We start from the raw sequence: 22,933 nt of genomic DNA on the forward strand, positions 1-22,933 counted from the left end.
CCTGGCCCAAAAAGGGCCACGGGAAAACGGAGAAGTACAAGGAACACGGAGAAGCACAACTGGAGGACCAAGTCCCTGGGATCCACTCCACCCACAGTAGCGGCAGCCTGCCGGGACTTCCCGCGTCTCCGAACCACTTCCGGCTCCGCCCCCAAGGCGGAAACGGAATCTGGGCCACTCTTCCAGCCGTGTGGAAGGGTTTGGGGCTCACTGCTCCGCTGTGAGCCGCTCGGAATCTTCTGGTGCATGGACCGCACGTGTAAGGAGAGGTCTTCGGAGGATGGGATCGACGAGGAGGACCCGGACTCCACGGAAGCCGAGATCCGCATCCGGGACACTCCGGAAGACATCGTGCTGGAAGCGCCAGCCAGTGGGCTGGCGTTCCATCCCACTCGCGACCTCCTGGCGGCGGGGGACGTGGATGGGGACGTATTCGTGTAAGTGCTGGGCAGGGCTGGGGGCTGCCGGATCTGCAAGCTTCCCAGGGATGGAGGTGGGACAAGAGAAAGTCGCAGGACTCATCTTGGCCTAGTTGTTTGATAGCATTTGGTTTTAAACCAGTTACCACAGAAATCTCTTGAAAGAAGCGTAGAGTGTAAGAAAAGAGAGCGGCTCAATGTCCGGACGAAGCCCAGAGACAGTAGCGGGACGACAAAGCGTTCAGGACAGTGTTATTGTTCACTGGATTATTATATTGGGTCTGAAACAGGCTCTGTGTGGCCCCCCATTTGCTTCTTGCCTGCTTTAATGTTTCAAACACACAAACCCCGCCACCTCTCTTTCTTGATTATAACCCTTCAACGGTTTACCGTAGTTTTTAGGATTAAGTCCAAACTCCTTAATCTGGCTCTTAGGAGTCTTGACCACCTGGCCCTCTCTCACTTTCCCCTTTACTGTGTTTATTCATCTTCTTACCTTTTTAATGTATCTTAAATCCTCCTCTCCTTGCAGGTTATTCTTTCTGCCCGGAAAGCCCCTTTCGCCCTCACTTGTACCCAAAATTCCTGAGTTCTCAACGTTTCTGCACTTGCCCTCCATTCCCCAAACTACATTAGATTACCCATTAGACGCTGCTTTGTTGGCACCAGATAGCTTTCCCTCATAAACTTCCTAATGGCTTGTAATCATACATTCATTTGTGTAATTATTTGAATGCTTCTCTCCTCAGCTAAAAAAAACAAACATGTTTTTCAAACTTTTTTGGCCTCACCCCACAGGAAAAATATTTTTTAATATTATGTGTGATGTAGTCTGATATTTTCTGGTTTATTACATCGTTATTGCAGGCATACACATAGAATGCTGATTGAAGCTCATTAATGGGTCATGAGTGGAGTCTGAAAAACACTTGTGTAATCTGTAGTCTGTTACGTTATCCGTTATACCTCCTGCTTCTAGACCAGGGTGGGTGCTCAGTATGTTTTTGATTTTGAAGAAGAGAAGTAGGGCGGAAGCAGTGAAAAGTCACTGAAGGTTTTAGCCAGAAGGGTTGTGCTGCAGATTTACTTAATGAATTTAAACCTCAACCTCCTCATTAGCTTCAGTCACCTTGGGCAAGTTAACTTCCCTATATTCATCTTCAAAAATGTGAATAATAATAGAGACTTACCTCTGAGATATTGCAGGTTTGGCTCTAGACCTTTGCAATGAAATAAGTCATAGGAATTTTTGGGTTTCCCAATGAATGTAAGTTAAGTTTACATGACAGTATAGTCTATTAAATGTTCACTAGCATTATGTCTAAAAAACAATATACACACCTTAATTAACAAAATACTTTATTGCCAAAAAATGCTAACCATCATCTGAGTCAGTCATAATCACCGATCACATATCACCACAACAGATATCATAAAAAAGTTTGGAATTATGCAAGAATTACCAAAATGTGACACAGAGACACGGAGTAAGCAAATGCTATTGGAAAAATGGCACGGATAGACATACACACCATAGAGGGTTGCTGCAGACCTTCAGTTTGTAAAACATGCAGTATCTGTAAAGCACAGTGAAAGGAGGTATGCCTGTACCTACCATGCAGAGTGTCAGCTGTATACTACAGCACCTGAGTTCAACAAATGTGGGTTCTATTCTGCCATTCATAACTTACTTCATGCCAGACTCTTAGGAGTCCCCCTAGACCTTCACCTTTACTCACACCCCCAGTGCGTCAGGTTTTTCTCCTCTTCCCTACTCCCAGCCACTGCCTTTCTGCAGGCTTCTGACTTCTCCCGTGGCTATTCCAAAGAGGTTCCTTTTCCCATAGGATTCTGCTTGGCCTATGGTCTCAAGTCCAGTCCAACGCATTTTTCCAGATTCAGCCATTGCACTCTCCTGCCACTGGAACCCACCTCATTTCTTGTCTCTACCTAGAAGAGACATTGACATCTGCCTCCAGTATCTGCCACGTCAACTACTTAACTCTTCATGACCCAACTCACATCATAACCTTAGCTTTCCAGGGCTCTAGTCTCAAGCTAGGCACTGGGATAGAGCAAAAAATAAGCAGATACAGTTCTGCTCACCTGAAACTTGTTGGCAAGCATTTATCATTGGCCCTTTTTGAAGATCTGCTCTGAGGTAGGCACTGGGGATACAGTGTGGACAAGTATTTGCCTCAAAGCTGAGCTTCCGGGCTTGTGCTTCTCTGCTCCACCTCCATTTTGATCCTACCTTCTTTTCATCATGTGGCCATAGTGTGTTGTAATTAGTTGTGACCTGAGGTACAATAGCCCTGTCTTGTTGATTTTTACATTTCCAACTCCTGAGGCTGTTCTCACTTCAGTAAATATTTCATGCCCTTCATAGTGGTCCAGATCTAATGAGGTCAGCTTACAAAGAAATCCAGAGCAAACAGACTTTGAATTAATGTCTACTGAATGAAAGATGGACCATTTGAAGCTCACTGAAAGTGGAAAAATGGGATGGTGAGCTCCTTGGGTTTGGTGGTGTGTAACTGTGAGTTCCTAGGTAGGTGGATGGTTGACTAGTTAGTCTTTACGTTCCATGCTGCCAGGATCTGGGGTCATTCACTCTCCTGCCCCTCCTCCCAGCTTTTCCTACTCCTGCCAAGAGGGAGAAACGAAGGAGCTCTGGTCTTCAGGTCACCACCTCAAATCCTGTCGAGCCGTGGTCTTCTCTGAAGATGGGCAGAGTGAGTACTGGGGAAGGCAGCCAGCAATATGGTGGCAAGGGATCAGCGAGCAGCACCATGACCTGGGCACCTTTTTCCCCCAGAACTTGTTACTGTCTCCAAGGACAAAGCCATCCATGTTCTAGATGTGGAGCAGGGCCGACTGGAAAGACGCATTTCCAAGGCTCACAGGTAAGGGTAAGGGTAAGGGTCAAGGGTGAGTGTTGAGGTTATGGGTAAGGTGGTTAAGTCCCTATTGAAACAAAAATGGTTCAAGAAGCTCTGTATCTCTAGTGCCCCCATCAACAGTCTCCTACTGGTAGATGAGCATGTCCTGGCCACTGGGGATGACACAGGTGGTATCCGGCTCTGGGACCAGCGGAAGGAGGGCCCCTTAATGGATATGCGGCAGCATGAGGAGTATATTGCCGACATGGCTCTGGATCCAGCCAAGAAGCTGCTGCTGACAGCCAGGTACAGCCTCAAAGCTCCCTCCCCTTCCCTGTTAAATGTCTTTCTCACTGGGAGCTTTTGCCAAGCCTATTGCTCTACTCTTTCTACAGTGGTGATGGCTGCCTTGGTGTCTTCAACATCAGGCGACGCCGGTTTGAACTGCTCTCAGAGCCTCAGTCTGGAGACCTGACCTCAGTCACTCTCATGAAAGTACAGCTTGGTATGGGGGTTTGGGATTATGCTAGCAATCTGGTCTGAAGGAGCGCCACAGACATGTTTTTCTCCATTTCCCTACAGTATGGGAAGAAGGTGGCCTGTGGCTCCAGTGAAGGTACTATATATCTCTTCAACTGGAATGGCTTTGGGGCCACAAGTGATCGGTTTGCCCTAAGAGCTGAGTCTATTGACTGCATGGTTCCCGTCACTGAGAGCCTGCTGTGCACTGGTTCCACCGATGGGATCATCAGGTAAGAGAAACTAGACAGCCCTAAGATCACATAAAGGTCATGCCCAACCAGCCAGGACCCAACGCTTTTCTCTCTCTGCCCAGGGCTGTCAATATCCTTCCGAACCGAGTGGTGGGCACTGTGGGCCAGCATGCTGGAGAGCCTGTGGAGAAGCTGGCCCTCTCCCACTGTGGCTGCTTCCTGGCCAGCAGTGGCCATGACCAGCGACTTAAGTTCTGGAACATGGCCCAGCTGCGGACTGTGGTAGTGGATGACTACCGCCAGAGGAAGAAAAAGGGAGGGCCACTGCGGGCCCTAAGCAGCAAGGCTTGGAGCACAGATGACTTCTTTGCAGGACTGAGGGAGGAAGAAGACTCCACAGCTCAGAAGGAAGGGGAGGAGACTGAGGATGAAAGTGACTGAGGGGATGAGCTGAATCTCAAAATGGGTCCTCATTGGGGAAGTCTTGCTTCCTGGCCTGGATACCAGAGGGGCTATTTATAATACTTTTTTTTTTTTTTAAACATTTGTTTTTGACAGGGAGAAACAGAGTGTGAGTGGGGGAGGGGCAGAGAGAGAGGGAGACACAGAATCTGAAACAGGCTCCAGGCTCTGGCTGTCAGCACAGAGCCCCATGCGGGGCTTGAACTCACGGGCCCGCGAGATCTTGACCTGAGCTGAAGTCAAGAAGCTTAACCGACTGAGCCACCCAGGTGCCCCGCTATTTATAATACTCTTGTGCTGTGCACAAAGATGCATAGCTAGAGGCTCAGGACCAAGGGCACTGATGTGAGAAAGCACTTGCCCTGTGGCAGCTGCTCACTCTACCAGTGTAAGAAAAGCCCACGGCTGGGGCAAGACAGCACAGACACAGGTGTACACCAACCAGGGGTTTAATATAAATACAACCAGCATAGAAAACCCAAATTCACACATACACTATAACCAGAATGTAAAGTAGTGGGGACAAAAGGCAGATTTCGGACCCTCTGGCTCAGCCAGCCCCTAAATAAAACCAACAAAGATGACAAATCAACAAAGTAAGAAGTGAGATTCATACTAGGCTGTGGGAGGAGGATTTGTGTGTGTATCACACAGAATGGCCACGGAATACCATGGGGCCAAGGTTAGACCCTGAGCTGGGAGGGTGATGGCAAGGTCCCTCACCACAACTTAGCCTAACGAGAGCTGAGAGCTGTCCCAGGTGTGCCGGGGCCTTGCCCCGACTGGGAGGTTATGTCAGAGGTAGGGCAGAACCCATTCTTCTCCCCTTTGAGATCAGATGGTGGCTGCCCAGGCCTGCTGGGCTGGGGACTTAAATAGGCTCTGCCAACTCGTTCAGGCTGCCTGTGAAGAGGACAGGGTCACTGCTTAACCATGGTACCTGCTTCAGCCCCAGCAGACCGTAAAAGACTGGCTCTAGAGTCACTAAGTGCCTCTAGCAGCCTTGCAGACACAGCATTTTTAGCCACCTCATGCCCATTCTGCCCATCTGGGGCCAGCACGACCCAGATGAGGCCACTGAAGGGCACTGGATGCCCAGGGATCACCACCTGGTACCAGAAGCGGTGCCAGCCAGCAGGGCCTGTGCCCAAACACTTGGTGAGGAACACAGGGCTGCCCAGCTTCATCCTCTGGCACAACAGCTGCAGGGCAGCCCGTGCCCCTTGGAACTCTAGCTTGTCCCTGGCCACGGCCAACCGACCGCCCTCTGGCTGTAGGCACTGCAGGGAGGGGCCCACGAGCTGCTGGCGGAGTCGCTGCTTCAGATCTGGCTTGAGCCACTCCACGGCCACCTGTTCTCCACAGAGGCGTGATTGCCCTGCAGGAAAAAAGGCAGAGACAAGGGCACGTCTAACCCCTGGATTCCCGAGCCCCCAAGCCCTTTCGATGCAAGCCTGTTTAATTTCTAGCCTACCCATTTTCTGGTAGTGTGACCTTGAGCAACTTCTCCAGGCTTCATTGTGTTTCTTTGTAAAGAGGGTGTAGTAACTGCTATCTCCTAAGTTTCCTTCTTGGAGTACTGGTTGATGCAGGCTTTGTCTACCTCATAACCATCATAATAGCTAACCTTTGCTGTGACTACTTGCCAAGAATCAGGGAATGTGCTAAGTGCCACCTAATTCTCAAAACAGCCTGAGGAAGAAATTCTGTGGTAGATAAAAGGTAGACTCAGTAGGACTACCTTGGGTGAATCAATTTCTCTTACAACGGTCTCTTTTCATATCTAAAGAGGAAGATCAATCTGTTTCATTGGAATGCTGATTAAGTTGCAGAATAATGTCTGGGAAGCTTTAAAATTACTGTAGATGGTAGGTGGTAGGTAGTACCAACAGGAATTTAAAAATCTCAAATTAAATGGTATGAGCTCGAAAATTCAAAGATTCTTAGCCCTACGATCTCGCTTTTTACCCTCTACGCTGAGTGTAAAAGCGCATGGCATAATGTATTTGGCCCCAACCAGCGGCCTCCCGCAGCCTAGCTCCCATACCTTCCACTAGGGCTTTTTTGGCCATGGCGGCGGCGCGGTGCGAGTTGAACTTCAGCAGTGCAATTTGCGCGGGCGCAGGCCCAGGGCTGGGCATCAGCAGCGCCTCCTGCAGGCCGGGACCCAGGGGCTGCAGCGCGAGCAGCAACGCGCGGCGGCTCAGCCCCAGAGGCAGCCCGTCCACGCTCAGCTCGCACTTCTCGGTGCTGCGGCACACAAGCAACGGGCAGGAGGGCCGCAGCGGGTGGTTGTGCAGCGTGGCGATGGCGGCCTGGGCGCCGCGCCGCGAACTGTAGCGAGCGTAGGCGAAGCCACGGTTTAGCCCGCTGAAAGTCATCATCAGGCGGAACTCGTAGAGGCGGCCCACGCGCTGGAACAGTGGGATCAGCTGGTGCTCGTACACGTCCTGGGGCAGCCGCCCGATAAATACCTCTGACCCAGCCGGCGGCGGGCTGCCCACCCAGCCTGGGGGAAGGGGGTGGGAAAGGAGTATGGTCATCCAACCGGGTGGTTCCGGGTTCGAGCCCAGGAACCCAGCGCGAGAGGGCCTATAAGCAAACATCTGTGAAATGGGTGCAACACTTGCACCCCGAGTCGCCGGCATTAACTAACAAGGGGGCTGGCACGGAGCAGGGTCTACCTTACGACTGGCTCCCTCCCTCGATGGGGCGGGTGGGGAGAGAGCCACAGACCAGTTTTCTTAAATGCTTGGAAGGGGTGCAACGGGTTACAGGTTTCTGACTGCAGAGCCCCGGGACAGGCCCCTCCCCCAGAGGGGGTCGGCCGGGACCGTCGAGGTTGGTGGAGAGCTGGGACTACCGTACCTGGGGGTGGCCCGCCATACTTCCTCTGCCCGTTCACCTGCACCAGGCGGATGCCCGTCTCCCTGACCCAAGCTTCCAACGCTGCCTTGTTCTCCGGGTTCACCCTTTCACACCATAGCTAAAGGGGAAAGGGCAGGTTGGAACGGCGGATCGCCGCACTGGCCGCCACCTCGCTTGTGCCGCTGCAGCCCAAGGAGGCCCCCACGCCCAGCGCTACGGGGCTGGTCGACCCCGTCTTGCAAACGGCTTACCTCACACTCCCGCTTGGACTGCATGGCTCTCCTGTCTGCTGCTCCGTGCCCTCTTTATAACCTCCTCCCCGTCTGCCTCTGGAAGCTTCCCTACCTCTCCACCCCCCAAGCTCTCATTGGCTCTGAACACGACCCCGCCTCCCAAGGGGGTGGGGGTATCCACTGCACGTGCGCCGAGGGAACCTCCGACCGTCAGGTGAAAGCTAAGAAACTCAGCGGGTGGATGTGCTGGCAGCCTCACCTCCTAGGGCCTGGGTGTGCGCCTGAGGCACCCTTCACTTTGGGGAAGAGCTCGTGGCGCCTACTGGAAGTCCTTCTCCATTTTACAATGGTCACGAGTAGTCGAAATGGGAGGCCCAGGCTCCCACTGGGAAGGAAGGGCTAGGCAATAGTGACACAGACAGGCTCCAGTGGTTGAGTCATTTTATTGGACCTTTGACGATTGGTTGTGGAGTGCATTCCCTCCATCCGGTTAGGATCCTGCAGGGGAGACCATTTTAGGCTCAGTCCCTGTAGCCAGACTGGACTAAGCCCCCAGGGCCTCCTGTGAAAAATGGTTTAATATCTGACCATTTTTGCCTGTGATTACCAATAAAATAATCATAATAAAAAGTCTATGTTCTGACCACTGCTCAGGTCTTCTTGCTGGAACAGAAGTGTGCAAAGCTGCTGATGTACGGATGCAGAGTTCTGTCTTAGCTTCAAATAGTGCCAGTCCCACTTTCCCCTGACAGTGTGCTCAACTCAGCAGACGCAAAGGGGCTGGCTTGTTCTCCTTTTGATTTCTTCTACAAGGTCTTCTCTTCGGACGTCCACCTGGCCAGGATGAGGAAAGGTGGTATGAGCATCTTTGACTCCACTACTCCTGAGTGCTTACTCCTTCCTCTAGTCATCAGGCTTAGCTCAGCTGGATTATGAAGGGAGGCAAACACCTCAGGTGGACAGTGCTCCTTGGGGGAGCCAGAGACACAATATAGATGGAGATGGGACTCCTTCCCTACTATGACAATAGTAACAAGTCCATTCCAAGTAGGTACTAACGGGAATGCCAGAGTTCTGCTCAGGTCTTGAATGGGCATTGGGCTGCCAAAATGGCATACGTTCCCCTTCCCTCAGCCTTCCTGCCCACCTACCTCTTCCCTGCTGGCCACTGAACGGAGCTTGATGACCCCGTCCTTGAGCTCCTGTTCACCGATGATGGCCACCAGTGGGATGCCTGCCTCCTCACAGTACTGCAGCTGGTTCAGCAACTTTGGGTTCTTCTTGTAGAGCAGCTCTGCCTGCAGGGGACCAAGGCAGATGATGAGAACTGGCTTCTATTATCCTTAGTGACAACATCCTTGGGGCCCAAGTGCTGTTAGCTCTACTCCCAAGAAGTCACTACGGATGAGCTTTTACTTAGTCTGTGCCCAGCACTGTCACCCTGGGCTTGCCTCCTCTACCTTGATCCCAGCATCCCAGAGCTCCGAAACGAGTTTCAGTCTCTCCTCCAGCAGCCTCTTCTGTGCGGACGCCACAAGTACCTGTGTTTCTGTGGTCCGTACCTTTTCCTCCAAAGCCTGGGAAAGGGGCAGATAAGAGTCACAGAGCTGGGCCACCTTTTACACTTTTGAGGAACAAGTAGAACAGACTATTTGTTATCAGGATTCTGAGAGACCAAACCCAAATCTGGGAGCCCCACCAGCACAGGGGCCCAGTCTTCTCTAGCAATTGGGAATAAGGTAGCATAAAGATGTAAGAAAGGAATTGACTAGCTTGTACATATGACTTGCCAGAATAGATAATGTAGGGTAAGAGTAAAGGTAGTTTATGTACAGTAACTTCAAATTTGTCTCCTTTTAGTACCTTAAGGGCTCACAAGAACATTCACACAGAAGTGACACTGTGGGCTCACCTAGTTCTAGTTCTCACTTACTGTGTGCCCAGTCAAGAGACAATCCCTCTTATACTTTGGCCATAGGGCCCAACCCAGGGTGTGTGGTCAGGGTAAAGAGTGAATGCTGCAGATGCCCCTTGTATTTTCCTACAAAACTATTTTCATAGTTCTTACAACATCAGATGCCTAGCAGAACAGTGACCTCAGCTGGGAAACATGGGTGGTTTCCATTCCAGAGAAAAGGATAGGAGCAGTGGGAAGGTTACTGCCAGAGCATTCCTCAGGGAAATGTAAGCAGCCAGTTAAGAGTAGTAGCAAAGGAGTGCTTGAGGCCATGAGGGCCTTCCCTTGACTCTAGGGGCCAGAGAGTCAAGATAGCCATCTGGGGGGATCCCAAGGTCTCAGGCACATGCTTACTACTTGGAGTCAGTATCAGACTGATTAGGAACCAAGACTTTGGAGTCAGACTGCCTGGATTCAAACTGTGACTCTGCTACATAAAAGTTTCACAACCTTGGGCAAATTATGACCTATAATGCTTTAGTTTCCTTGACTAGAAAATGTAAATAATAAAAATGGCTACTCTCAGAGGGCTGTGTAAGAATTTTGCTAGATAATGCATGAAAAGCACTAAGCACAGTGCCCAGCACAGAGCAGTAAAATATTAAGTGTTCTGTATTCTGAAGAAGATCTGGATTTTTGGATATACCAGACATGACTCTTGACAGCCCTGAGGGAAGGAGGAACCCAGAGCAAAGGATTCTGTGAAGAAAGAATGATCAGAGATCCATAAAATTGGCCTCCAATGGGGTGGGAGTGTGTGAGGGATAGCAACCACCTTTCCTCCATTTCTTTGCAAAGATGCTCCTTGCCCCAAACAGTACCACCTGCCCCCTTCAAGATCAAAGAAAATAGCTCATGTGCCACTAGCTGCCCAGACCGCTTCTATCCACCTCCAGGTCTCACCTCTAGCCTCTGCTCCACAATGGAGAAGATCCGCTCCACCCCAATGCTGAGCCCCACACATGGCACCTTGCGTCCTTTAGGGTCAAACATGCCCACCAGCCCATCATAGCGTCCTCCAGCAGCCACACTGCCCACACCCAGGGGCTCCTCCCCTGGCTGGACTGGGGTTTGTAGCAGCACCGCCTCATAGATCACCCCAGTATAGTAGTCCAGCCCTCGAGCAAGGCTCAGGTCGAAGGAAATCTGTGGGGACAAGATCACGGTCAGTACCAGGTGAGGATCAAGGCTCTAAACCCCAGAGCTCAGCTAAGGTGTCCACCCCTAACCTGACTCACCTTGTCAGCAATTCCAAACAGTGTCAAGTATTCAAACAGCAGTTTCAGGTCTCCCAGGCCCTCTAAGGCCTGTTTGTTTTGGGACAGTTTAGGATCCTGGAGCAGCTGTTCCACCAGGGATACCCCACCTGGGGAGACATATTTGTAAGCCAGACTGATGGACAAGAGAAAAAAGGTAGAGGATCTTCCTTTTTTGCTTGAACTACACACACACACACACACACACACACACACACACACACACACACACACACACAGAAGACTTGAGGCCAGGTAGATGGCTTTCGGAGAGGCAGGGTTTGTGCCTCACCATGCTGCTGGACGTAGTCCCCAATGTGGTCAGCTACCTCGGGTGCGAGGCCCTTCTCTCCCACCATCTCATTCTTTACTTCCTCCCAGGATACCTAGACAGACAGAAACCAGTAAAGGAACCCCTAGGTGGCTTCTCCACTGCAGAATAAGTGTCGGCCCTCCTGAAGGGGTAGTTCTGCAGTAGAAGTTGCCTTTCAACCTATATTCTGGGGCTAATCTTCTGGTGAACAGAATGCAGGCCCCCCTCTCTCCTGATCTTGTTTTACATTTCTCAGAGCAGGGTGGGATCTGAGAAAAGAAGAGTGAAGTGTTTGGGTCATTACCTTGTCCAGCTTGTCCACTGAGGAGCAGATGGTACGGAACTTGCTATCAGGAACACCACAGATGGCAAACATCCCATCTAGGATGCGCCGATCATTCACCTGCAGGGACCCAAGGCATAGTGAGGAGAGAATCTCTTTATGTGACATGAACCTCAATAGTCTTGGTCACTTGGGCTACTAGTCTCTCTGCACAAGAATCTTCTGTGAGAGGCTAGACCCAATTCTGCCTTCCCAGACCCATTCAATTCTGACCTTGACCAGGAAGTCGCCTATCTGAAGTGAACTCAGGATCTCACACATGATCTTCAGGCACTCTGCATCAGGGATCATGGGATCAAATTGTCCAGCAATGTCAAAGTCCTGCAGGGAGAAAGGTAGCTATAGGTCCTCAGGGTTCAGAGGTTTAAACTTTTTTTTTTTTTTTTTTAGTTTTAAAATGTTTTTTTCCTTAAATTTTTAAAGTTTTTATTTATTATTGAGAGACAGAGAGAGACAGAGCATAAGCATGGGAGGGGCAGAGAGAGGGGGAAACACAGAATCCAAGGCAGGTTCCAGGCTCTGAGCTGTCAGCACAGAGCCCAAACTGGGGCTCAAACTCACAAACTGTGAGATCATGACTTGAGCCAAAGTTGGACACTTAACCGACTGAGCCACTCATGTGCTCCTAAATGTTTATTTTTTTAATGTTTATTTACTTTGGAGAGAGAGAGAGACAGAGTGTGAGTAGGGAAGGAGTGGAGAGAGAGGGAGACACAGCATCTGTAGCAGGCTCCAGGCTCCAAGCTATCAGCACAGAGCCCAACATAGGGCTCAAACTCACAAACTGTGAGATCATGACCTGAGCCGCAGTTGGACGCTCAACCAAATGAGCCACTCAGGTGTCCCAGAGGTTTAACCTTCTCAAGTGAAGGTTAAGAGAGGGACTCCTGGGAGCTGTGCTCTCCCTCTATGAAGGCCTGTTTGCACTCATGCACAGACCACTTTCTTCATTATGTATGATCAGCAGCCCAGAGGAAACTCTCAGCATTCTTGAGTCTCTTACCAGTCTGGTTTCCTTTCTGTCTCCCTTCATTATCTCACTCACTCACTTTGACTTATTTCCTCCTAACACCATGGGGGCAAATACATGGCCTTAGTCCTTAGTCATTTTCTCTATTTATTCAGAAGCTCTGCTACCACTCTGGATGATCTGGATGATATTTCGAATCTAATTTCTTCATCCTTCGCTGTGATCTGATCGCTCTAATTTAATATAAAGAGTACTGGACCAAGAGTTCTACTCCTGACTTTGGCTTTCTTATCCCTATGATCCCTTCATCCTGCTGAGTCTCAAGTTTACTCTTATGTAAAATGGGAAGAATAATTTCTACTCTCTAAATTTCTAAAGAAATCTAGGGGTTAGCATTATCTGGTACTTCCAGTTTGTTTGGTACACCATGAGTACTAGCAGATTCTACTAAACTGAGGGAGAACCAAGTTACCCATCATGCCCCAGATACTCACACATTGGTAGAATTCCCGGTATCGGCCACGGGTCATGGCTGGGTTATCTCGCCGATAAACTTTTGCTATGTGGTAGCGTTTAATGTTGGTCAGTTTATTCATTGCCAAATATCGAGCAAAAGGAACCTGATAACAGTTAAGGAGAAAGCCCTCTCCTCTCACAGTATGGCAGTTGATTATCACTACCAACAGAAGCTGGGGTCTAATGTCTGTGTGAGTAAATCCATCCCCTATAAGATTAAGTACATTTCTGAACTTCATAAAGAATCAACTTTGTTAATACAAGAGACAGCAGAAGTCTCAAAAAAGTTAAGGTTCCTTTCTCTTTGGTTAGTGTCTCCCCTGAGCTATGCTGAACATGGGAAGGGGCTGGGCAGATTGGCCAGAGAGTAGAAGAGGTCTCTATGTAGGATTTCTGAGCAGATGATTCTCTGACATAGCTTGGAGATAAAGGAAACGTCAGCTAAGAACTTTGTCCACTGAACATGGCAGGGGAGAGGTATTCTGGAGCCAAAGGATTAATCATTGAGTTGAAACTGGTTCCTAACATAAAGTGGAGGTCTCACTCAGGATTCACAAGACTTTTTAAGGCTATGTTCTGTTTAGCCAAAGTCCTATTCCTGGTTTAAAGAAATAACTTCCCTGATTGCCACAAGCATCATATTTAATCCCATCTATGTCTAGCTATCCCGATATCTGAGGTTAGAAATAGCCCCAGCCTGATGAGAACCGATTGATCCAAAGTACCAAGAGCCAGGTTTAAAAAGATACAGTGAGGTCATAGCGAAGGGACAACAGCTCTCCACCCTGGTCTTTCAGGTCATAGATAAGCTTAGAGTCTTCTCCATACTTTCCAGTAAGTGTTTCCTGGAGAAAATATAAAGAAATGTGATCAAAATGACAAATCTAACAAATTTATTTTTAAGTTTTTTAGACAGCGTGTGAGCAGAGGAAAGCATCAGAGAGATGGAATCTTTTATTTTTTGAGAGAGAGCGAGAGAGCACGAGCGTGGTTGGGGCTAAGAGAGGGAGAGAGAATTCTGAGCAGGCTCTGTGTTGTCAGTGCAGAGCCCAGTTCAGGCTCAAACTCACAAACCACAAAATCGTGACCTGAGCTGAGATCAAAAGTTGGATGCTCAACCAACTGAGTCACCCAGGTACCGAGGGGGGGGGGGGAGGGGGAGAGGGAGAGGGAGAATCTTTAGCAGGTTCCACGCTCAGCACAGAGCCCAACGTGGGGCTCAAACTGATGAATCTTAAGATTATGAACTGAGCCAAAATCAAGAGTTGGATGCTCAACCAGATACTGAGCCATCCAGGTGCCACAAATCTAATAATTTAAAAAGCAGTTTTAAAACAAAAACTCACCATCCTAACATGACCGATTTTAATTTGCCTGTACTTCATGTGCTCTCTATCCCATTGCTTATGTATTTGATGCTAATTATAATCAAAAGGAAATACCAATTTAGTTTTCTGCTTATCACATTTCTATTTTGTGACACAGCTGACGTTTCTTTTTTAATGTTTGTTTATTTTTGAGAGAGAGAGAAGAAGGGAGAGAAAGAGAGCATGAGTAGGGGAGAGGCAGAGAGTGAGAGGGACAGAGGGTCCCAAGCAGGCTCCGTGCTGACAGCAGCAATCCTGATGGGGAGCTTAAACCCGTGAACTATAAAATCATGACCTGAGCCAAAGATGGACGCTCAACCAACTGAGCCACCCAGGCACCACTGAAGTATTATTTTTAAAAGCTACATAATACTTCAGTGAGAAGCATCTTTGTATTTCATTTCTTCCTAGGGTTCTACTGTTAGTTGTTTAGGTTATTCCAATTAAAAAAAAAAGTCTCTAACATTTCAATAAATATACTTCAGCATATAGTTTTTTCTTTTGAATATATAGTTTTTTGAGGATTAACTCCTAAGAGTGGGTTATTAGATCAACAGACTTAAATAATGTTTATGATGCCTCAAGTGTGAACGTCAAAAGGCAAAACTGAAATAATTCTTGCCATGTGATGCCTTCAGTAAGATGATACCATATTTCACCTACCAGAATGGCAAAGTTTGAAAAGCCTGAAAATTCCCAGTGTAAAGAAATAGAAACACTCAGGGGTGCCTGGGTGGCTCAGTCGGTTAAGCGTCCGACTTCAGCTCAGGTCATGATCTCACGGTTCGTGGGTTCGAGCCCCGCGTCGGGCTCTGTGCTGACAGCCAGCTCAGAGCCTGGAGACTGCTTCAGATTCTGTGACTCCCTCTCTCTCTGATCCTCCCCTGCTCATGCTGCCTCTCTCTCTCTCAAAAATAAATAAAACATAAAAAAAAAAAAAAGAAATAGAAACACTCATACACTGATTGGTGTCATGGGCTGAATTGTGTCCTCTTCAAAATTCATATATTGAAAACCTATCCCCCAGTAACCTCAGAATGTGACTCTACTTGGAGATAGGATCTTTGAAGAGATAGTTAGGCTAAAATGATGTCATTAGGGTAGGCCCTAATCAATATAACTAATGTCCTTATAAAAAGGAAAATTGGACACAGAGGGAAGGTGATGTGATGACACTGGGAAAAAGACACCATCTATAAGTCAAGGAGTGAGAGCCTAAAACAGTTTCTTCCTCCTGACCCTCAGAAAGAACCAACTCTGCTGACATCTTATCTTGGATTTCTAGCCTCCCGACATTAAATGTGTTAAGCCACCCAGTCTACAGTACTTTATTATGGCAGCCCTAGCAAACGAACTTGGTAAAAATAAATGAGTGCAACTTTTTGACCTGGCAATTCCATATCTATCATTTTGCCCTGCAGATGAATGCCCTGCTGATGAGCCCCAGACATTGTTCTAAGCACCGAACACACATCAGTGAACTAGACAAAGGTAATCTGTGCCCTCATGGTCTTCCATACTAATGAGAAGAGATGGACAGTACACTAATGCAAAAAAAACCAATGAACAGATAATTTCAGTTACTGATAGCTGTTCTAATACAGGTCCATTTGATAGACAAGGGCAACTTTAGACAAGATAGTTGTAGAGGACTATCTGAAAAATGGCATTTGAGTTGAGATCTGAAATTAAAATCTTTTATCTCTCATCTGAAATTAAAGTCAAAGAGCTAGGGGAAAGGGAGTGCAGGAAAAGGGAAGAATAAGTACAAAGGCCCTGAGGTAGAAACATATTTAGAATGTTGCAGGAATAGAAAGAAGACCAGACTAGCAGAGTAGCCAAGGGGAAGAACAGCAAGTGAAGAAATGGGCAAGGTAGGCAAATGACCAGATCATGTAGGGCCTTGTAAGCAGGAATAGACTTTGGATTTTGTAATAAATGCAATGGGAGTCACTGGGTTTTAAGCAGGAAGTGATGCAATCTGTTTTTTTGTTGTTGTTGTTAAGTTTATTTATTTATTTTTGAGAGAGAGAGACAGACAGACAGACAGATAGACAGAATGCATGCGAGGAGGAGGGGCAGAGAGAAAGGGAAGGCTCCGCACTGTCAGCATGGAGTCTGGCTCAGGGCTCAAACTCACAAACCGAGAGATCATGACCTGAGCCAAAATGAAGAGTCGGGTGCTTAACTAACTTAGCCACTCAGGCCACCTCGCAGTCTGTTTTGGGTTTTTTTTAGTAGTAAAGAACTAGAAACAATCTCAGGGTCCATTAACAGGAGACTAGTTGTGTATTTATACTTTATACATATGGTTTGCATGGTATTTCAAAACATCTCAAGTAGAGGGACCAGGGAATTCACTGTAGGTAGGACCATAACAACTTTCACTAAAGAAAAGGGCTCTTTTTTGTAAGCCACCAGCCATTTCCCAAGGTAAATAAAAGCAGGGCCTCTCCTTCTAGACAAGGCCTGTCCCCTTTCTCAGTGAAGAAAATACTGGGCCCTTACTCTCTTATTATCTTCTTTGTTGTTTGTATATCCACTCTCCCACCACACAATTTTTCCTCACCCATCCCTCACCTTCAGTTCAAACACAGGTGTATCAATTACTTCTGCACCATGACGCTTGAAGCAGCTGATGATTACATTGAACACCTTCTCCCGAACAGCCATCTGCCGGGGACTGTAGTCTCTTGTACCCTTGGGAGTCCAAATCAGCCAAAGAATCGGGGTTGGGATTTAAAAACAAATAGAGAACATTAAGGTCTAGAAATATAAAAGCATGACCTCAAAGATGACGAATGCAAACAATGCCCCAAACTTAGATTTTCCTATAGGCTACTGAGTTATAAAGCAAGCACAAACAATTCGCTTATTAATTAATTATCTAAATTCCATCTGCAAGCTTGGTTCTATTTTCTAGAATTCTTAGAACACTATTTACTGAGAAGTTCTCCGAAAACCTTTTTATATGATACCAGAACATTTCTCTGCCTAACAGAAAATACTTACGTGATGACAGGTATATAACCAAATGAAATTAGCTTAGCTAGTTAAACTCCAAATTTCATAAGTAATGTTTTCCCCCAACATAACTTAAAAAAAAAATTCTAAGAAGTATTATTTGTTCTCTAATTTGTTTCTAGTAGCCCTTTGACACAGGCAAGGCAAATACCTATTATGGATGAATTACAGGATATTGAGAAGTTAAATCATTACAGCAGTTCTGTGGAGGTCAAGACTAGAATGCTCTTCTTTCAGATGAGAGCTTTTAGTCTGGGTGTCTATACCCTATTCTCAAGTCTTTGGTCTCAGGACCTCTTTAAGTTCTAACCATTTATTTAGGACCCCAAAGTGGATTATACCTATGAATGTTTATCATATTAGAAATTAAAAGTGTGAGGAGTGCCTGGGTGGCTCAGTTAAGCATCTGACTCCAGCTCAGCTCATGATCTCACAGTTTGATTTTGAAGCCCTGCGTCTGGCTCTGTGCTGACAGCTCAAAGCTGGAGCCTGCTTTGGATTCTCTGTCTCCTTCTGTCTCTGTCCCTCCCCTATTCACGCTCTGTCTCTCAAAAAACAAATAATCATGAATAAAAATTTAAAAAAAAAAAGAAATTTTAGGAAAATGTAACTATTTTCCAAAACAACAAAAAAAAAATTGGTGAAAGGGATGGTGCTGATTCACATTTTTGCAAATCTTTAATGTCTGGCTTAACAGAAGACAACTGTATTCTTATACAGACTTTGTGCATTTAATTCTGTTGTGATATGTTGTTCTGGTTGTGTAAAGAAAATCTAGCCTTACAAAGATGTGTAACTGTAAAAGAAGGAATACTTTAATAAACTTTTCAGCTAACTGTAGGTATTCTTAAACTATACCAAAATCCAACAAGTGGTGGTTTCTTTTTTTTTTTTTTTTAATGTTTTATTTATTTTTAGGAGAGAGAGAGAGACAGCGTGAGCAGGGAAGGGTCAGAGAGAGAGGGAGTCACAGACTGAAACAGGCTCCAGGCTCTGAGCTGGCAGTCAGCACAGAGCCCGACGCGGGGCTCGAACCCACGAACCGCGAGACCATGACCCAAGCGAAAGTCGAACGCTCAACCGACTAAGCCACCCAGGCGCCCCACAAGTGGTGGTTTCTTAAAGATTGGTTGCAATGAGGAATGTGAAACTTCATCACTGAACTTTTCATACTGTTACATAAAATCCATTACTTATATATAGTACCCAGAATTCATAGAGACAGAAGGTAGAAAAGTGGTTACCTGGGGCTAAAGGAAGGGGAGAGTGGAAAGTTACTGCTTAATGGGTACAGAACGTCAGTATGGGATGATGAAAAGATTCTGGGGATGAACAGTGGTGACAGCTGCACAACAATGAACCTACGTAATGCCACTGAAATGTAGACTTATAAATGGTTAAAATGGCAAACTTTATGTTACATACATTTTACCATAATATAAAAAATATCTACTGCTCCATGTTGTACTTTAAATGGATCTTTTACCCATGCATGATTTTATAACATCATTATAACATTGGTCATGAAGAAAATACTGGCCCATTGATAAATTATACAGATCATCCAAATGTTTATACACTCATTATACACTATCAGAAAACACATTTGTTAATATCAGCAAAGATCTCAAGAGGAAAGTCTTTAACTAATGTATTGGGAAGCTGTCTAGCTCATGGTACAAGATACAAGTTTCCTAAAATCCTAAATTTCACTTCAGTGCTTGAATTTTATCACTGGTACAAATAAGGTCATATATTTTCCTTGAGGTGACAAAGCTCACTTCATTCATATTTGTGAAAATGTATGCCAAATATCCAAATCTTTAAAACAAAAGTTTGTCTTTCAATTTTTCTTTCAAATAAAAAAGGTGTTCTGTGATAAAAGTAGCTAGTTCAGCTTACAACTCATACAAGGGTGTAAGTGTTTTTCCTACTTTGGAATGCAGAAGTGCTTTATGTAATCTTTCCATTTCATCACACAGAACACTAAAATATAAAAGAATATACTCAAGGGTTGATATTCAATATTCAATAAAATGAGTAATTTCTATTGTTTTATCAAGGACATTCCTAAGTAAAACTAATTTTTACCCCTGAAGGTGCATGAAAATAGAGAACAAGATGGCTATTAGTACAGGGTAGTGCCACTGTCTTGTTTTGTGCTAAGATACCAGCAGTTCTACTCACCATTGCTTTTGCATCTTTATAGCAAATGAAGTGAAAAAAACAAATAACATTTCAGTATTATCCTAAGAATAGTTGTGACCAGGGGTGCCTGGGTGGCTCAGTTAAGTTCAGCTCGGGTCATGATATTATGGTTCAAAAGTCCAAACTCCACATTGAGCTCTGTGATGACGGCTCAGGGCTTGGAGCCTGCTTCAGATTCTGTGTCTCCCTCTCTCTCTGCCCGCGTTCGTTCTGTCTCTCTCTCTCTCTCTCAAAAATAAACATTAAAAAAAATTTTTTGTAATAATTTTGATCACAAAAACCTCTGAAAAGAGTCCTGTCCCCATGATACTGAATTTTCTATTAATATAAATCACACTTCAGTGTGTTTCAACAAACTAAAGCAGTTATTAACTCTCCAATATAGTCTCACTTTCTTTAAAAGAGTATAGACATTTTCAAACACATATTATAGAGAATAGTAATAATAAACCACCATGTATCTCTTACCCAGCTTCAATAGTAACCATTAGCATCTGTTATTTTTATTTTATCTATGCTCTAATATTTTCTTTTCTGGAGTATTTTATTTTATTTTATTTTTTTAAAAATTTTTTTTATGTTTTATTTATTTCTAGGAGAGAGAGAAAGAGACAGCATGAGCAGGGGAGGGTCAGAGAGAGAGGGAGTCACAGACTGAAACAGGCTCCAGGCTCTGAGCTGGCAGTCAGCACAGAGCCCGACGCGGGGCCCGAACCCACGATCCGCGAGATCATGACCTAAGCGAAAGTCGGACGCTTAACCGACTAAGCCACCCAGGCGCCCCATCTTTTCTGGAGTATTTTAAAGTAGATCCAGATACCATACCAGTTTGTCCATAAATATTTGAGTATGATTCGCTAATGCACAAGGTTAAAAAAAAAAAAAAAAGGCAAAACATTACCTTTATTCACCAACAAAACAAACAGCAACCCTTTAATATTTCTTTTTTTTTATTTCTTTTTTTATTTTTTTAATGTTTATTTTATTTTATTTTATTTTTTACAAATAGTTTATTGTCAAATTAGTTTCCACATAACACTCAGTGCTCATCCCCAAAGTGCAACAACGCTTTAATATTTCTAATACTCGGGGTGCCTGGTGGCTCAATCGGTTAAGTGTCCGACTTCGGCTCAGGTCATGATCTCACGCTTCATGGGTTGGAGCCCCGTGTTGGGCTCTGTGCTGACAGCTAGCTCAGAGCCTGGAGCCTGTCTTCGAAGTCTGTATCCCTCTCTCTCTGACCCTCCCTTGCTCATAGCTGTCTCTATCTCCCTCTCAAAAATATAGAAACATTAAAAAAAAATTTTAATAGTATTTCTAATACTCAAACTATGTTTAGTTTTCTCCAATTGCCTCAAGAATATTTTTTATGATTGGCTTGTTCAAATGAGATTCTAAATGAAGCCCATGCATTGTTTGCTGTCTCTTGTCTACTTAATCTTTAAAAAAATGTCATTTATTTGTTGAGGAAATTGAATCACTTGTTCTAAAGAACTTTTCATATTCTAGATTTTATTCACAATATATTCAACGTGTCATTTAACATATTCCTCCATCTCTCTAACTCTGGTAAACTGGTAGTTAGGTCAGAAGACCTGATTATATTCAGGTTCAATTTTTCTTGGCAAGAATACTTCATAGGAGGTGCTGTGTACTTCTTATTGCATCACATCAGGAGCAACATAATGTCTGGGTGTCCTACTTTTACTGATGTTAAGCCTGATAGGTTTAAGTGATGCCAGGCTGAATGATCACAAATTCCCCATTAATCTTTTCACCATGTAGTTTGAATAATTATTGATAATCACTGCTTTGTGATTTTACATTGTCTCTTTAACCTCTGAAATTAGTTGTGTGTGGAAAGGAATAGCTCAATGAATTTAGGATCCCAAAGAATTAACCTTAAAAGGTGACACCTCAACACAAGGAAGACCCCTCTCCTTTGGAATCCAATTTCACATATATTTATTAAGTATCTATTCAGTTCCAGACACCTAGTCTCAGCTTCTGAGTAAATAAACCATATGAATAACTAAAAGACAGCAAGAAATGCAATAACAGAGATATATATGAGGTAGCAAAGGAACCGAGATGAAATGGTAAATAGTTGTGTTTAGAGAACTTACACAGTGTGGCCTCTGAACTGAAATACTTGAAGCTGCGCTAGTAATCCACAGCCTCATTCCAGTCCACTCTACTCTCCCTCTGTATTTGGTTCTACTCATACAGGTCTTTTTCTAGTTCCTTGAAACTACCAGAGTTCTTTTCTCCTTCAGGATTTCCATACTTCTCTGGCTACCTCCCATTTATGTGTTATGTCAGCTAGTATATCACTTCTTCAGGGAGGCTTTTTCAGACTCTAGTTCTCTCTTATTTTTTCTCAGGGAATTCTTGTTATTTCTTTATATCATTTATCACAATTTATAATTACATATTCAAGAGTAGGATTATTTGTCCTAAGTCTGTTTCCTTCATAAGGATGCTCTACGAGGGCAGGCTGTATTGTTCACCATGGTACACTCTGCTTCCTGCAGTGCTAGGCACATAGTAAGCACTCAGTAAATATTTGCTGAATGAAAGAAGGAGTAGCAGTACCTGGCATACTCCCCTAAGCAACCAGCTGGCCTAGTTTCTGCCATCACTTTGCTATTCCAGAATGACTCAGTCTCCAATTCAGCCCACCACCCAGAGCAACTGTTCAGGGAGACAAGCACATCCACCATTGGGAGTGGAATTAAGGGCCCTCTCAGAGACTCTCTAGAGGAATTATATTTACCTTGGGGGTCTTGAGCACAAACTTCTGTTTCCCTTCATCAGGGCCCAGCTGTGCCTTCAGTTTTAGTAGTTTTGCCACTTCCTCCTCGATCTGTGGAGGTAAAGTAGGTGCTAGTCTGTCACTCTGACACTCCCTTCCTCTTCAGCCATCCATTCAGTATCCCTCCCTCATCAGAATTTGGGGAAGATCTCGCTCTCCAGGCCCAGCTTTGCTTCTCTCGTCCTACCCCAGCCACTTTCCCAAGCAGGCCCTGCTCCTCCCCACTGGTCCGGTCCCTTTTCCCACATCTTTTTCCTCCATGCAGACCACCCACTCTACGTTCTCCCTGGCCCAACTTTGGCTTCTCCCCTGCCACCTGGGTCGCACCTGCTCAGAGCTGGCCTTCTGCTGCTTGAGGCCCCGCACGCGCTCTCCCTGAAGTCGCACTAGCTCCTCCAGTGCCGCACGTTCTGCCATACTTCTGCCAACTAGCTCTGACTGCTGTCTAGATCCGCTGTGCTTGCTGCAGCCTCCGCTTGGATAACTTCCGGCTATCGAGTCACTGGACTGCACGCCTAGAGAGCCTCCGCCGGGGGAAAAAAACCACCCACTTCCTGCTACTACCGGAAGTACGGAAACTGGGACTG

General features: G+C 45.8%; 3 protein-coding genes across 4 annotated transcripts; 1 reads left to right on the plus strand and 2 right to left on the minus strand.

The window, feature by feature from the left end:
* Nucleotides 1-246: 246 nt before the first annotated feature.
* On the plus strand, nt 247-4,594 carry WDR55 (WD repeat domain 55). The gene is made up of 7 exons (XM_039252719.1): nt 247-437; nt 3,054-3,154; nt 3,238-3,325; nt 3,428-3,607; nt 3,697-3,796; nt 3,884-4,053; nt 4,137-4,594. Exons 1-7 carry the CDS (start codon nt 247-249, stop codon nt 4,453-4,455), a joined length of 1,149 nt encoding a protein of 382 aa, XP_039108650.1. The 3' UTR covers nt 4,456-4,594.
* Nucleotides 4,595-5,231: 637 nt separating this feature from the next.
* DND1 (DND microRNA-mediated repression inhibitor 1) lies at nt 5,232-7,635 on the minus strand. Its single transcript, XM_039252736.1, has 4 exons — nt 7,596-7,635; nt 7,345-7,462; nt 6,524-6,985; nt 5,232-5,854 (listed from the first exon to the last, which is right to left on the minus strand). The coding sequence occupies exons 1-4, from the start codon at nt 7,617-7,619 to the stop codon at nt 5,397-5,399; spliced, it is 1,062 nt and encodes a 353-aa protein (XP_039108667.1). The 5' UTR covers nt 7,620-7,635; the 3' UTR covers nt 5,232-5,396.
* A 366-nt stretch (nt 7,636-8,001) lies between these two features.
* Nucleotides 8,002-22,829, minus strand: HARS1 (histidyl-tRNA synthetase 1). 2 transcript variants are annotated; one of them, XM_039252733.1, is made up of 13 exons: nt 22,674-22,829; nt 22,308-22,397; nt 16,880-16,999; nt 13,682-13,777; nt 12,911-13,036; nt 11,660-11,767; nt 11,408-11,506; nt 11,083-11,176; nt 10,773-10,900; nt 10,438-10,680; nt 9,038-9,154; nt 8,729-8,875; nt 8,002-8,411 (listed from the first exon to the last, which is right to left on the minus strand). In XM_039252733.1, the coding sequence occupies exons 1-13, from the start codon at nt 22,761-22,763 to the stop codon at nt 8,340-8,342; spliced, it is 1,530 nt and encodes a 509-aa protein (XP_039108664.1). In that variant the 5' UTR covers nt 22,764-22,829; the 3' UTR covers nt 8,002-8,339. The 2 variants fall into 2 exon arrangements, with proteins under 2 accessions (XP_039108664.1, XP_039108666.1); XM_039252735.1 differs by lacking the exons at nt 12,911-13,036; nt 13,682-13,777.
* Nucleotides 22,830-22,933: the final 104 nt, after the last annotated feature.

This window comes from Hyaena hyaena, unplaced genomic scaffold, assembly GCF_003009895.1.
Source record: "Hyaena hyaena isolate Hyena2069 unplaced genomic scaffold, ASM300989v1 scaffold_426, whole genome shotgun sequence".
Lineage (NCBI taxonomy): Eukaryota > Metazoa > Chordata > Mammalia > Carnivora > Hyaenidae > Hyaena > Hyaena hyaena.

Bases quoted from the DNA above. Each gene is read 5' to 3' on its own strand.
- WDR55 (XM_039252719.1), top strand. From the start codon at position 247: ATGGACCGCACGTGTAAGGAGAGGTCTTCGGAGGATGGGATCGACGAG. The intron at 438-3,053 runs GTAAGTGCTGGG...CCCTCCTCCCAG, and splicing joins GTGGATGGGGACGTATTCGT to CTTTTCCTACTCCTGCCAAG. The intron at 3,326-3,427 runs GTAAGGGTAAGG...CTGTATCTCTAG, and splicing joins CGCATTTCCAAGGCTCACAG to TGCCCCCATCAACAGTCTCC.
- DND1 (XM_039252736.1), bottom strand. From the start codon at position 7,619: ATGCAGTCCAAGCGGGAGTGTGAG. The intron at 7,463-7,595 runs GTAAGCCGTTTG...TTTCCCCTTTAG, and splicing joins AGTCCAAGCGGGAGTGTGAG to CTATGGTGTGAAAGGGTGAA. The intron at 6,986-7,344 runs GTACGGTAGTCC...CCCTTCCCCCAG, and splicing joins GTATGGCGGGCCACCCCCAG to GCTGGGTGGGCAGCCCGCCG.
- HARS1 (XM_039252733.1), bottom strand. From the start codon at position 22,763: ATGGCAGAACGTGCGGCACTGGAGGAGCTAGTGCGACTTCAGGGAGAG. The intron at 9,155-10,437 runs GTGAGACCTGGA...CCCCTTTCCCAG, and splicing joins TTGTGGAGCAGAGGCTAGAG to GCTTTGGAGGAAAAGGTACG. The intron at 8,412-8,728 runs GTAGGTGGGCAG...CATCCTGGCCAG, and splicing joins CAGTGGCCAGCAGGGAAGAG to GTGGACGTCCGAAGAGAAGA.